We start from the raw sequence: 14,175 nt of genomic DNA on the forward strand, positions 1-14,175 counted from the left end.
TTCTTGTTCCTAGAATGGCTCCGCGGTTTTCCTCTCCAGCGGCTCCTCACCTGCAGGTAGTCTTCGAGCCCCTTGCGGATGTCTTCGAGTATCCGGTTCAGGCCACGGAGGGCGCCGAGGCGGCCTTCCTTCGTGCCGGCGGAGAAGGCGATCGCGTACTCCTGCGTCTCCTTCATGAGCGCGTGCCAGTCCTGGTCAACGGCTGCGAACTTAGTGGCCTCCGACGGCAGCTGCTTTCGAATGTCGGGCGAGGCGAAAATCGCCTCCAGGTACAGCCAACTGCGCTGCAAGGCCTCCCACTCCTCCAGCGTCTCTTGGAGCGTCAGCAGCTGGGCATGCAGCGCGTCGACGTCCGCCTGAATCGGCGCAGCCGCGCGCGACCCTGAGGCAGAAACCGAAGGGCGAAGGGAGAGGAAGCAAAGTCCCAGCTTACCAGGGCACGGGCGCGGGCGCGGGCGGGGGAGGGGGGGTGAAGCGCGCGCGCGACTTGCGCGGCGAGCGCGCGTATCTCCTCGCCTCGACTCAACTTTGGCGGGTTGGGACACTCTCGGACCGCAGCACCCTCTCCACTGCATTCTACCGCCGCGACGTTTGGACGGTTCGCTGCAGCCCCCCCTGTCTACATGCTCTGTGAGTCACGGAATTCGACGTTCACGGCAGCTGCAGCCCCAGCTATCAGCTCTGTTCGTGTGCTCAGCAGCGAGTCCGTGTGTCGGCTTCTACATCGTCTCGCAGCGCTCATGATTCGAAGGCCGGAGGATCGCACCGAACCACGACACACACGCCGACGCCCGAGGCACCCCCGCTAGAGCTCTGTCCTGGACTCTGTATCTGGCCTTCACTGCAGGCCTACACGCCACTAAGTAAATACATGCGTAGGTATGTGCATGTATTCCGCAGGCTAGCTTGCAGGTGTAGGGCCGTATCGCTGCGTCGCTTGGCGGGGCAGAGGGGGGGGGCGGGGGGCAGGGGCACACCTGAAATCGAGGAGAGTGTGACAAGGGAGTCGTCGAGTGCGGTGGTGACTTCATCGAGGGACCCAAGAATGGGGACTTTGTCCCTCGTCGCCCTATAGACGGTCGTCGGCAGTTGCAGACTGGACCACGTGGCCTTGACGCCCGCGAGCATCTCCTCCAGGTTGCGCTCCGCCGTCGCGCCGGCGGCAATTTGCTGCGAACGCAAGAGAGGAGACAGAACCTGCGCGCGCGGCTCTGTCGCCCAGGGCTCCAAGGAGATGCAAAGTCGCCACGCGCGAGGCAAACCGCACCTGCGCCTCGGCGCAGCCCCCGGGGCGGAGGCGGTCGCGGCAGGATGGAGCCCTGAAACCGGAGGCGCCTACCAGAATGTCCCCTATGAAGGGCGAGACGTCGACGGCCAGCAAGTCCTTCAGGAGCAGCGAAGGGCTTCGAAGGTCTACGGAGCTGCCGAAGAACTCGCAGATGAGCGACCAGTGCCTCGCCTGCAGCGCAGGGTTGTGGAGCGCGAGGGCGACGGGCAGGAAGGCCCTGAAGTTGTTGACGGCGGACTTCAGACTCAAAAACGCCTCATTCGCCCAGAGGAGACGCTGGAGCTGCGTCGTCAGTTTAACGTAGGCCTGGAGGCGACACACGCGCAGTAGGCCCACGGAATCGGCGCCCGTTCTGTAGCATGGGCAGCTTATGTATATTCTCTTTGTGTAGAGTTCACGCCTGAAAGGCGGAAGGGGCCACGCACGAATACCGGGACAGAAATCGCATGCTTTCGGTACTTGCCTCACGCGGACTCGCTTCGCCGGCGGGCACGAGAGAGCCGCTACGGCCACCTCAGCAAGTATACAGACATATGGTCTTTGCTTCCAGAAATCGTGCACACAAAGCTAAGTAATACATGTTCATATATATATGTACCTATGTATACATGGGCTTATATGTGCTTTTACAAATGTATACACACATATACATATACATGTGTCGACATCATTCTGGCTCTGGACTGGTTTGCTGCCTTGCCTGCACTTCTTCCTGAAGGGCGCGGACGTCGAGCGTCGCGAAGGCCTGTCGGCCCCAGCTGTCGCAGAGCTCCGCCCAGGCCTGCTTGGAAGTGAAGAGACACTTAAGCGCACCGAAGTGCCGGACGAGGCCGTCGAAGTTCTCGAACGGGGAGGCCTCGGTCCGCAACACGTCTTGGCACCTGAGAGGCGACAATGAAAGCCGAAACTCTAAAAGGATTGAGCACGTCTCCACAGAGACGGCCAAGGCAAGCATCTGCCTGCGGGGACGTTGTTCTCCGCCTCACAGACTCTACAAGCCTGTCTCCGAGTCCGGGCCTCTTCTGCGCGCGTCTCCCAACCCCAAACCTTAGCCCTTCGACCATGTCTGAATGCCACCTCACCTGCGGCAGCGCTCCACCTCCTCGGTGATGGCCTGGATGTCGCACTCCATGCGGTCAAGAACAGCGAGCACGGCACTGACGTCTGAGGTGTCTGTGGAGAAGATTGCGTTCTCCAGCTGCAGCAGCGAGTCGGCGATCTTCGCCTCGACCAACGGAATCGCGCCTTCGAGCTCTTCGAAGAACCGCTGCGTGTTGGTCTCCGAGGCGTACACCGCAAACTGGATCTGAGTCCTGCCCAAAAAGAAAAACAAACGATAAATACATATTTATACATACCAAAAGGGACTCGCCGCCAGGCGCACAGCGGGCGGGCCAGTTACGCCTCATTACACGACACGGCGTCTCTGTTAGAAAGAAAAGCGGCTTCAGCCCGAACACAGAAGCAACGCCTGAGGGACACGCCTCCCAGCGAACGATTCGGCGCCTTCACTCGCACTAGAGGTCTGCTCCAGCAAGAAGCATTTTGAGCAAAGTCAGCAGTCGCTAAGCCCAGCAGACGCAGACAGGCACCCGGGACTCGTCTTCGAGGCGAGGGCGCCCTGCGTCTAAAAGATGTAAGACTGAAGTAGCCTGAACCGGCAGCGCCGGCAGCTGCCGCAGTGCGTACCGAAGCGTGTTGAGAGCCTGCGAGAGCTCCACGAACTGAGATTTGAGCGAGCCTTCCGTCTTGAGCGCGTATTTCTTAATAAGGTCAAAGACCTCACTCACAAATGCACACCGCGCTTCGTAGGCGCTAAAAGAGGTAGCCCGCATCTCTTGAAGGTACGCGTTGAACTGCACGTACTGAGAACACAGCCGGAGGCGGAAGAAAAGGATGAGGGTGCCCACACCTCCGCTGAGCATGCAGAGGCGGCGTGAGAGCAGAGAAAGGAAAAGAAAAAGAGGACTCTCATCGAGTCGTGAGCACGAAAGGCTATCGCGTTTGTTGGAAACAAGAGCCAGGCCGCACGCATCTTCCAGAAAATCGAAATTCGCTTACTGTATCAATGTCGGTAGGCACCTCGGCTAGCCTCGCGTTTGCGGCTTTGATCTGCTGCAGAAGCGTCGCCATCGCTCGCGCTGCAAGCTGGGCACAAGGCAGCCACAAGCGCTCGCTTCTGCCTCATATATATATATATATATATATATATATATTAGTGCCCCTATAGATATATATGGGTAGCAGTATAGGTACGTATTTGTGTGCGCCTGCAGGCGAGATTGTATGAGTACAAAGCATGCGCAGACCTCGCCGCCTGTGTTCCTGTTATATCACTCCAGCAGGCATGTTGGCGAAAACAAGTGCAGTCTTCTGAATGCAAAGAATAATACATATATATATGAATATGAATATACATTCCCATGCATGCGTCGGTTAGACTTCACGTAGGCACTCGATCAATCATGCGGGAGGCGATAAGCAAATCGGCGGCATGAGCTTTGCATCCACGCGCATGCGAGAGACCTCACCGTTGGAAGGTGCTCCTGAATCAGAGAGGAAGCCTTTTTGAGGGAGGGCAGCAACAGCTTCTGGGCGTTGCTCGTGTCGAGGTAGAAGGCTCCAATCTTCATCCGAGCAGGCATCGCGGAAATCTCTTCAATTTTATCTTGGCAGTTTGACAGCGCGTCGCTGGCCATACACACGAAATGCAGAGAAGACGGTGAAGGAAAGCTCTTGAGCCAACCCGAAAAGATAAGACGGTCTTTCGCGCTTCAGGCTATCTAATCTCTTGCTAGACAGACCGTGTAAAGGCATGAAACTCGAACACTTGTACACATTATATATATAGAGATGAGTATATATATTCGGATACGAAGATATGTAGACTGATTAATAGATAGGGAGTAGATGAAAAGATCGAGCAATACATATATTGCTAGACATATATATATGTATATATGCACAGAGATGTCACTGAGCGGGATGCCCGCCGACTCGTACATATATAACAAATGTGACCACGATTAGACTGAAGCAGACCCGCGGGAGGAACTGGCGGACTGTAAAGCCTTTGCGTACGCGTCTTCTAAGACCCCAACCGAGCTACAGCCGCCTTGAACGAGAAACAGAAGTATGGCGTTTGTGGCCTAGCACAGCTATGAGTAAGTAGAGGCCGGCTCCCTCGCACTGTGAACCAGCGTGTGGCGTTAGGAGCCGACGCGAAGCACACGCCAGATGCTGTCTTTGAACAGAACGGTGGAGCATGCGGAGCTGCATCTGAGTCCTCCCCCTTATCTAAAAACTAGTTTTCTCACTCGAAAGCCTCCAGGTCGTTTTCCTTGAAGGAGGCCAAATCCGCGTCTTGGCATTTGTTGTACAGAGTGACCAGATCCTGAAGCAGAAAGAGGATAGTTAAGATGATATCTATTGTGGATAAAGAACGAGTGGAACACCATATGTCAATATACGGTATAGATAAGCAGGAGTCGAGCTGCTGGCGTGAAGAGGAGACAGACCTGTAAAACCCCAGCAGCGCATATTTCGTCTGAGAGAGCAAAAATGATTCAGCGGTCGCTCGTTTACAACCGAATGATGTGCTGGCGAATCCGCGCATGGAGGAACGAAGTCCGCGTGATCCCCGCAGTCCGTTTTCTTTATACGTCGAGGAGGTAGCTTTCCGCGATTTGAAGAAAAAGGCGGCGCAGGGAGATTCTTCACAGTCACTGTCTCTACGCACTCTCGCGTCTGAGAATGCTGCCTCCGAGGCGACAGTCTCTGCGGTTGCAGCCCCCGCCACGCTTCGGTCGCGCGAGGCTCGCACTCTTCGCCTCTGCGTTCGGCTGAGGGCCTGCGGCCGGCTGTTCCCGTCAAGGCTTACCGCCAACTCCTCTGCGGCGTGTGCGACTTGATCAAAGAGTTTATCAAACGTTCTTCCCACGCGCTTCACGAGCTCGAGGAAGCCTGTCTCCTCCAACGGTAGAATCGACGCGAAAAGAGGTCTACTCTCTTCGGCAGAGTCTGGAAAACACAGACACGCGAGCCTCAGCTGTCTTTCACGAGGCCTTGCAGGTCAGCAATGCGTGGACTCGGCAAATATGTCCCCGCGCGTTTCAAGGGTAAGGATTTTAGGGCTCGGGATCACCCCCTGGACGCCTGCATATTGGTCGAGAGAGACGAGGGCGGGCACTCGGTACGCGGGGGCTAGAACCTTGTTTTCGTGTGCATATCTAGATATCCGATAAACCAATCAAGTCAACAGGTTCTATCGAATGAGCACACACCGTTCAGTTTACAGTTAAACACAGATATGTGCACCCATACAGCGTGTAGAAAGATTCAAAAGTAGTTAACATGCAAGGATCTAGGGTTACGACGCGTGATTACTGTGGTCTCTTCCCTGCCCGAGTGTCTCCCCACGGCCGCGGAGACCTGGCGAGGGACGGGCGTCGGCGTTTCCGCAGTCCAGGAGACCTCCACAGAAATACAAACATATAAATGTCAGCAAGTTCACATGTGTGGACCTATTGAACACGTAGAAATATAAACATATTCAAGTTGATGTGTACGGACATATGTGAAAACATGTGCCTTTTCTGAGTGTATGGACCCACGAACCGAGCCGCGACTTTTTGATTCTGACCGGAGAGAAGGCCCGAAGAGGTGAATGCTGAGAGCTCCTTGGCCTGAGTGAGTGCAGGCGTCAGCGCGACCGCCTTGAAGCCCTCAAGCAACGCGCTCTCGAGTGCGGCGCGGAACATCGCTCTGCATTGATTAGATAATTGAAAAATGGTAACGGCTTTTTGCCGAGCGCGTACAGACATGTGAAAAGATGGGAGTCACGCGGAGGCCAGGTGAAGCCTGCGCGCTGATGGAGGTCGCCCACAGCACTGCACTTGCGGACAAGCAGAAGGGCAACAACAACTGTCGCCTATTTCCTTTTAGCGCAGCTCCGCCGCTGCCTCGTCGAGCGGGAGTATATACATTTGCACTGGTGCTTGGTGCGTAGGCGCGTCGCGTGAAGGCGCTGCCCTACGATTCAACATGGTGGAAACCCGCAAAAACAGAGCGGTGTTCCTCTCTGCCCATACGTATACATATATATACGTATATATCTACGTTTACGCGCGTCTGTGTATATATAGTTTTCTACATATGTATCTACGTTTAAGAAACAAAACGATATGAATGCATATATGTATGTAGGTTTCGGAATGCAAACGTATCCAAATATTTAGATGCAACTACTTTCAAGTACGTCATCATATGTGAAAAAGTATATACATGTATGTATACGCCTGGTGGCTTGTCGCCCGCGCTCCCCGAGAGAGTTTGCTCACTTTGTCGGAGCAATGCCTATCCCGTTGCGATCAAGTTCCAGGTGAACGAGGAAGATGGGTTTTTCGCCAGAAATCATCAAGCCTGCGCCGGCGAGGCCTTGGCCGCCCTTGGGCTCCGGAGCTCCGGGCAGCGGCCCCTTGCCCCGCCGGTCGACGCCGGCCGCAAGCGGCACCAGCGGAGCCGCGGCGCTTTCCGGAGTAGACACGGGCCCCCGCGCCGCACTGGAAGCCCCCGGGCCTTCGGGCTGCTTTGTGAAGTTCTCCTGAAGGCAGCGAGAGGCATGGGAGGCGGCGGAGGAATCCGCGTCCTCAAACACGCGCAGCGTGAGGTCACTGCGCCGGTGGAGGACGGCCGTGCTGGCGCGTTGTCGTGTCTTTAAGGTCGCTCACCAGGCCCTGGACGAAGCGGGCGGTGGAGCCGCGCGCAAAGTTCATCAGCGCCTCGAGAAAAAGGTACTCGGTCACTTTGACAAATTTGGCGAGCTTCCGGCACTGGAGCCTCGTCGTCGCCCTCTCTGTGTAGGAGACAGCCTCTGCAGTCCGCGACTCGCGTGACATCGGCGAGTTCACCCCCGAGTCCGTGCGCAGCGCGCCACTCTCGGTCTCTGCGGAGCGAGAAAAAACGCGCAAACGCAGGAAACGTCGCGGAAAAACGAGGGGACAGGGGGGAGGCGAGCGGGGGGCAGGCGAACCCCGTGTGCCTTGGAACCGAGGCGCAGCAGTTTCATCAGTCGCACTTCAACGTATCGGGAGACCTTTACGCCAACAGATAGATAGATATATACATCCATAGATAGCGACAGATCATAGATATGTAAATATTCGAATGGAATCAGGGGACGGGAGAAGCTCCACGAAACTGAATGTGCGCGTCATCGAGTACCTAAACGTTGACACACATGATAACTCTCTGCGCCTTCCGCTTCACAGCAGCCAGGCAGCAGACGAGGCTTCTAGGCTCGCTGGCGGAATTAAACGCGCCTCGCCCGTGAGACACTGGAGATCGGATGTGAGACAGAGACGGTCGATCCAGCGTGCGAGCGGCGTTCCGTTTCTGATTTTCGAGTTGTCTGCATTGGCGCAAGCGCACCATCGTCGAGACGCGCAGTCCGTGGGCTGCCGCTGAGCCGCGAGGCGCAGGACATGCTAGCGAGGCCGCAGGGGCCTTCGCGCGTGACGCCGCTCACGAAGCCGTTCGCCCCCAGAAACGCCTGGAGGGACTCTGAGCACGCCCGCGAGAGCTGCGCAAAACGGGCGCGCAGCGCCGAGGAGCAAGAGCGAAAGCGAAGAAACGATCCAGGCGGGCAACATTTAGACAGCTGAGCGCTTCTGCAGGTACATGTAGTGTTTATTCACTTTTTCGCGCATGTATTCATGATTGTTATATAGTTGTGTATAAAAACATCATATATGTCTTCACGCACACCCGAGCCCGCTAGAAGACGCGGGCTTAGCCATGTCCGTATTCGCGCGAACACAGCTGGGCGTCAATCCAAGAACACACATGTTTAAATGAAGATACACAAGCAGACCAACCTCAAGTCCCCTTTGTGCGTTGACAGCCCTGGCGAGCGGAGTTTGAGAAGAACCGAAATGGCAGAGCCACTCAACATGCAGCACGGATACAATAATGAGTACTAGAGCAGCCGCGCATGCGTGTGTATCGTTAGATATATGTAGTTTTTCGTACGGTTTAGGGTTTAGGCGAGCTAGTGATGCACTCGGTGACAGCGTGACGCAATTCACGGCACGCGATTGCGCCGCCTCTGTCCTCTGCCTTCGTCGCAGTGGAATACGAGTTCTGCTTTCACTTTCAGCCGCGCCACGTGCGGCGTCGCTTCAAGCGTTCTGTGCCTGATTGGCATCGGCTTTTACCTCAGTGACGACTGCTAGCCAGACTTTGCGTAGGTCCGTCGCGAGCTGCTGGCGGCGCGCGGCTTGGACCTGGAGAAAGTGATCAAGCGTGTAGACGGCCTCCTGATGCACGAGAAGGATATTCCAGCTGACAAGTTTCAGGCCGTAGCTGCGAATCATGAACAGCGCCTTCCGCAGCACGCCGTCGAGAATGAACAGGTTCTTCTGCAGAATTGAGGCGCAGGTCCTGAGAGGCAAAGCAGGCAAAGAAAACGCCGCTCCCCTCAAAGACGGGCCTCAGACCGGGACGGCGCGGCTTGGCCATGGAGGAACCACGAGGACATGGAGGTGTGAGGCGCGTGAGCACGTGCATCGGTCTCTATGTATATACGTAGACTTACATGCACATATATACATACATTTGTATACATATATGTATGTAGGTGGATAAGTAGAAGTGTGGCATTGACAGTGTCCCTGGCGTGTCGTCAACCAGATCTCGTATGCATATATATATATATATATATATGAGGCGGGTTGAAGACATGAGATCTTATGGAGTTGACGCAACTGCGGACCTGGAGCAATTTCACGGAGTATCCGGGCAAGTATCACTAGCTCTGCCTTAAACTGAACCACATTCATCCTGCGAGCTCCAGGCAGTGCGCCAACCCCGTGTACGGATTGCGAAAAGAATGCAGCCGTTCTGCAGGTATCTGCATCGAACATTCTGAGTAGGGAAACTGCTCGCTGACTTGACGAAAAACAGTGTCTACAAGTAGTATTTTTGCGACGTAATTTTCGCGTTTCCAGGTATCAGCTAGCCTGGCGGTGCACCAGTTTCGCCCTTGTTGAACGTATTTTGTCTAGTTTCCTTTAATCTCCTCCCTGTGCCCGCTCCCTGCCGTACTTGAAGCGGACTTCGCGCATGACAGTTTTCCAGATGGAGAGAGTTTTCCACTTCTGGTAGTCGGCGAAGAAGGGGATCGAGATGATTCTGCGGAATTTCTCTTGATCGCTCTCCCAGGTCTCCAGCGAGATGAACTCCGTGTCGCCTCCCTCGCGGTAGTGCGTGACGCCTCGACAGGAGAGCGTCAAGAAGTCGCTAGGGTTTTTCTGTGAGAACGGGACTATCTGGTAGCTGTACGGCCCCGTGCTGCGGCAAACGCAAGAAAACGACAACTTAGAAGAGGCACTCGGGCACACCGACGCGGACTGCTCACCCGCAACTCGCACAATCGTATCTGCACATGTGTTTGCAAAGAAAGGCACTGAATTTCTAAAACTGAGGCGCATATGTATGTTCACAGCCAGACACGTGGATGAATGCGGAGTCAAGCTGTGTATTTTTCAGAGAATCTCGTACACTCACGGGCCGGGAGGAATTCATCCCTACATGTTGCCGCATGTATTCGTCGATGTATATATGTACTCGCTCAACCACACATGTGGTGATGTGGAGAGCCAGAGGTGCGCTTTCATGCATCCTAGCCTCAGAGATATGCCTGGATATGTGTGTGCGTGTTTCGCTGTCGCTCTCAGAATCTCGTCGCTCGGCCGCTCGAGACTGTCCTCGATGCGATGATGCGCTGCGTTTCGAGTGCCTTCCGCTCACCGATTCATGTAGCAGAATTCGTCTTTCAGCGATTTGTGGCGGAGGATGAACTGGACGAACTCCTTCGGCTGGATGCGCCTGCCTTCGTCTGTTGTGCATGTCAAGAGCGCTTCCTCGTCTGCGCCGCGTCCCACCGTAGCGCCGTTGCGTCTCTCTTCTCGCTCGTCCTTCGCTGCCGTGGAGGCGCCCTGCGGAAGTCGTTCACGCCACAAACGGAAAAGCGAAAAAACGGGCCTTTAGGGCTTCTGTGCTCGCCGAGAAAGCTGCATCGTCCCCCCCTCCAAACCGAGTATTCCTATCTTGTGTGCATGCCGCTAAGCGTCGAACGCGTCGAGAGGCCCGCAGATGCAGCTGCCATTTCGCTAATTGAATATTGGTGCAAATGGAATACTCCAGTTGGGTTTTTTCAGAGTTCCGCTGCGTCACGCGCCGTCGTCACGTGAAGGGGGTCCTTGCGTTGCGTATGTCTGCGCGGGCGCGGGGTGAAGGCGCGCCAGCGGCGCTTTCTTGGCATCTCTTACGTGCGCTGTCTCCACTAATCTGCTGTCTCGCCTCCTGTCGCCGTCGCCCGCCTGTGCCGACTTCTCCCAGCTGCACGCGCTGGCGCGTACCTCACGGTTCTCGACTCGCCGGAGCCGCGCTCGTTCGCTTCCTGAGCCAGTGCGTTCAGTCTCCTGGGCGATCACGTTCAGCGGTAAGACGTTTGTGTGCGGAACGACGAGGGACACGGGCCCGCAGGGCTCTGTCTGCGCCTCGTGCGCGGGCCCCGCCGGAGACGGCCAGGGCGAGGCGGTGGCGAAGAGACAGGAGGGCGCGCCCCCAGGTCCCGGCGCGGCGACGCGGCGCCGCTCGGCATTCGGCGTAGCTGCGAGAAACCGCGCCTCAGCTCTCTCAAGCTCGCGCGCGCGCTGTCTCTCCCGCAGAAGCAAACTTGATGAATCGACGAGGCAGCCCCGCGCCGAAAAAACTGCTGGGCCGCCGAGCTGCGTGAGGCGTCCGGGCGGGAGCGCCGAGACGCGCGCGGGCGACGAGCTCGCGGAGGCCTGAAGGAGGACAGGCGCACTACAGAGAGTAGGTTAGGCGGAGCGAGTGACAACGAACCCAGGGCCCACAAAGACAGAGACAGTCAAGTAGAGGCGTGACCGACTTCCATTCTGCGTGTTCAAGTCGAGGAATTGACTTGGTCTTCGCCACCGCGCTCCTGCGCGCAGGCGCTCGCTGTAGAGGCTGAATCCCTGTCCTCAATCCCGCTTTAGTTAAGCTTTTAACAAGCATCTTGCTTTCGCTGCACAGCAGTCCACCACCAGCCGTCTGTTGTCTTCATCGAGCACAAAGACCGCTTCATCATCACATAGATATATATATGCGTATACGTAGGGTTTAGGGTGAACCCTACATATATGCTTATATATATCTATGTGATGATGAAGCGGTCTTTGTGCTCGATAAAGAAAACACGGAATCCAAAGTTTGATTACAAAAAATTTACACACCAGTACACGTGTACGCAGAGTCCATGCAGGCCTCTGCGCGTGCAGGTGAGCTGAGAGAGGAGAGCGACTCATGGTGTCCATAATTTTCAGGATGTAGACAAAAAGTCTTGTTTTCCAGCGTTCAGATGCTCTACGGATGAATAACATTTCGAGGTGTCGCGGAGGGAGTCGCACTTCCCGCGTCTCCGGTCTTGCTCGGCATTGCTTCTCAAGTCCATATTCTATAGTTTCTGGCTCCGGGCCTCCTGTTCGCCTTGCCCCTCATGCTACCTATACTCTATTTTGGTTTCGTTTCTGAGGTGCGCCTGCGTCTCTTTCGTGCAGCCGTCAAGTCTCATTTTGACCTCCTCGTTCTACGGCTTCAAAAGAAACACCAGATGATGTCTCTCTTTCCTAGGGTTTGTTTGCAAGTTTTTGGATTGAGGCGTCGCGCAGAGCGTGGCGAAGAGAGTACGGCTTTGAAAGTACTCAGGGCGCAGTGCCTCTAAATGTGCTGAAAATCTCAGAGAAGATCCAGCGCCCCCGCTTGCTAGGAGGCGCAGAACCAGTCTAGAGCGATGAAAGCTCCCTATACTCGCGCGGGTCGAACGAGATTACTTTTCTCATCATCCGTCCCCGTGCCCTTTGCAGGACGCCTCCCTTCGAAATATGAAATTATCTACATCGCCTCTACAGGTAAGAATCTTGAAATATCCGCCGCCTAGCTATTTTCGCGGGAACCAGGAACGGCGCTACAGAAGAGAGTCTCTCTGGTCCCTCGTCGATACTCTATAGCTTGATGTAGCATGTGGTCTGGTAAGAGTTCGAGCTTTTATTCCGTTGATATGAGCGGCGCGCAGCGGCAGCAGGGCGGAGGGTGAATCGAACGAATTGCGAACGAATTCTGGATGCCTTTTCCTATCCGTTGAAAATCAATTACTCTTAGACGAATTTCACCGCAGCAAAACGGCTGTCGCAGCCGTCTAACGGGAAAGCTGCAGAGAACCGTGACTCCCCGGCGCCGCGACGCTTCTCGAAGATCCATAGTTGTCTCGGGAACTTTAAAGACGAAAAAAAACCATGTGCTCCGCAGCACGTCTTCCTTGGTTCTATATGGTACACTACAAACCAAAAAGCTAGTTCAGTTCGTGTATCTGATGAAGCTATTTCTATACCCGACTTCACTTTAGATTGTACGAGGGCGCGCTTTCAAAGACACATGCGATCCACACACTTTGTAGCTTACTGGTACGTGTTCTACAAGGTCATTAAGCAAGCCTTGAGTGCGACTTTGTATTATAAATTCCAGCAGACTCACGTCCTTGTCACTTATATAGATATGTTCTTGCTTGTCAAGTTCCTCTTGTCTAGGGCGACTTAAATGGGATTACCTTAACACCGCCTAATACGCTACACAGTCAATGTTAACTTACTAAATGCAGTGGGAGAGCAAAGTTAGCTTTTTAATTATTCTTCTTGACGCCGTTCCACAGGTTCTTTAGTCACTTACTTGCCTACAAATTCTGTAATGTACGACTCGCTAAAATCCATCAAATCTCCCAAAGGGCTTTCGGCGGGGCACTGCTAACGCTTGCAGACTCTGGCTCTCTGACGAGGTCGTGCGTCGTGTAGAGAGCTTGAATGCCGTATCTGTCTGCAGACGTTTTCGGTTAAGTTTGCTGACGCAAATATGCACATTTTTTTCCATTCCAGACTCACCGGCGCATCTGGAGGCGCTCGCGCGCCCACGTAGAGCCGCGACGTCAGTTCTGTCTGTCGCTGGTCTCTCTCCCTGTCCATTTGACTCTCGGAGGCCCCTGAGAACTCTGTTTCTGCTATTCGCATCGTGCCTTCCGGCTCGACTTCGGGGTGTGGACGTTGCGAGGTGTCGCTGGCGTCGATGTCCATGACGATACGCAGCGAGAAGGGAGAGGAAAACAGGGAAAAAAAACGGAAGAGAGATATGCGTAACGAAGGAGGGGCATGCAGCTTCCTCAGATCCGCCAGAAAGTGGCAAATTCGGTTCACTTAAAAGGAAGCCCGGAGGAGGGACGGAGACGGGCGAAAAGCAGAGAGTGTTGACACTGGTAGCAGCGCAGCTGTATCAGAAATGAACGCAGAGACGAAACGCACCGACAATAAAACAGCGCAGCCTGAGATCACGTGGAACTGGGAGTATATATACACATATATGCACGAAATGCGTGTGTTTGCAGGGCGCCAGTTTTGTGCTTAGATACGACTGGCAAACGTCTTCAACGACGTGAATTTGACACGCGGTTTCCCTGGCCACAAGACACAAGGCCTCTGAGGGGCTGCTTGAGAGAGAAGATTACGTCATTGAACGCCAGGCAAACTCCTCGACTCCTGAGTCACATGCTCGAAAGCCCAGAACCCAACGCGAGCGACAACGAAAAACGAGTGAAAAGAAACCGATGCGCACGAGCGACGGATGAGGAGATAGAGACACAGGAGACACCCAAGAGGGCGAGAGGAGACAAAAGAAAAAAGCATGGGGAACAGCACTCAGAATTTGAAGCAGAGTCAGCATAAGCATGGGGAACAGCACTCGGAGTCTGAAGCAGAGTCGGCATAGGAGATCTCTGC

The 14,175-nt window shown here is 54.9% G+C and overlaps 1 protein-coding gene across 1 annotated transcript in view; it reads right to left on the reverse strand.

Annotated features, from left to right (window-relative positions):
- The window catches only part of BESB_067260 (ATPase family associated with various cellular activities (AAA) domain-containing protein), a gene marked incomplete at both ends in the record, with an annotated part of 41,559 nt that extends 28,083 nt beyond the window's left edge, over positions 1 to 13,476 (reverse strand). The window contains 19 exons of the mRNA XM_029365119.1: positions 51 to 382; positions 978 to 1,170; positions 1,340 to 1,594; positions 1,989 to 2,169; positions 2,371 to 2,601; positions 2,978 to 3,153; positions 3,350 to 3,436; positions 3,820 to 3,979; positions 4,606 to 4,682; positions 5,169 to 5,308; positions 5,931 to 6,052; positions 6,628 to 6,890; positions 7,018 to 7,232; positions 7,718 to 7,868; positions 8,503 to 8,728; positions 9,392 to 9,637; positions 10,097 to 10,284; positions 10,708 to 11,139; positions 13,288 to 13,476. Of these exons, the coding sequence (XP_029218702.1) occupies positions 51 to 382; positions 978 to 1,170; positions 1,340 to 1,594; positions 1,989 to 2,169; positions 2,371 to 2,601; positions 2,978 to 3,153; positions 3,350 to 3,436; positions 3,820 to 3,979; positions 4,606 to 4,682; positions 5,169 to 5,308; positions 5,931 to 6,052; positions 6,628 to 6,890; positions 7,018 to 7,232; positions 7,718 to 7,868; positions 8,503 to 8,728; positions 9,392 to 9,637; positions 10,097 to 10,284; positions 10,708 to 11,139; positions 13,288 to 13,476 (3,864 nt within the window). The remainder of the gene's footprint in view (positions 1 to 50; positions 383 to 977; positions 1,171 to 1,339; positions 1,595 to 1,988; positions 2,170 to 2,370; positions 2,602 to 2,977; positions 3,154 to 3,349; positions 3,437 to 3,819; positions 3,980 to 4,605; positions 4,683 to 5,168; positions 5,309 to 5,930; positions 6,053 to 6,627; positions 6,891 to 7,017; positions 7,233 to 7,717; positions 7,869 to 8,502; positions 8,729 to 9,391; positions 9,638 to 10,096; positions 10,285 to 10,707; positions 11,140 to 13,287) is intronic.
- Between the last annotated feature and the right edge of the window lie 699 nt (positions 13,477 to 14,175).

The sequence above is a fragment of the Besnoitia besnoiti genome, chromosome VI, assembly GCF_002563875.1.
Source record: "Besnoitia besnoiti strain Bb-Ger1 chromosome VI, whole genome shotgun sequence".
NCBI classification, from domain to species: domain Eukaryota; phylum Apicomplexa; class Conoidasida; order Eucoccidiorida; family Sarcocystidae; genus Besnoitia; species Besnoitia besnoiti.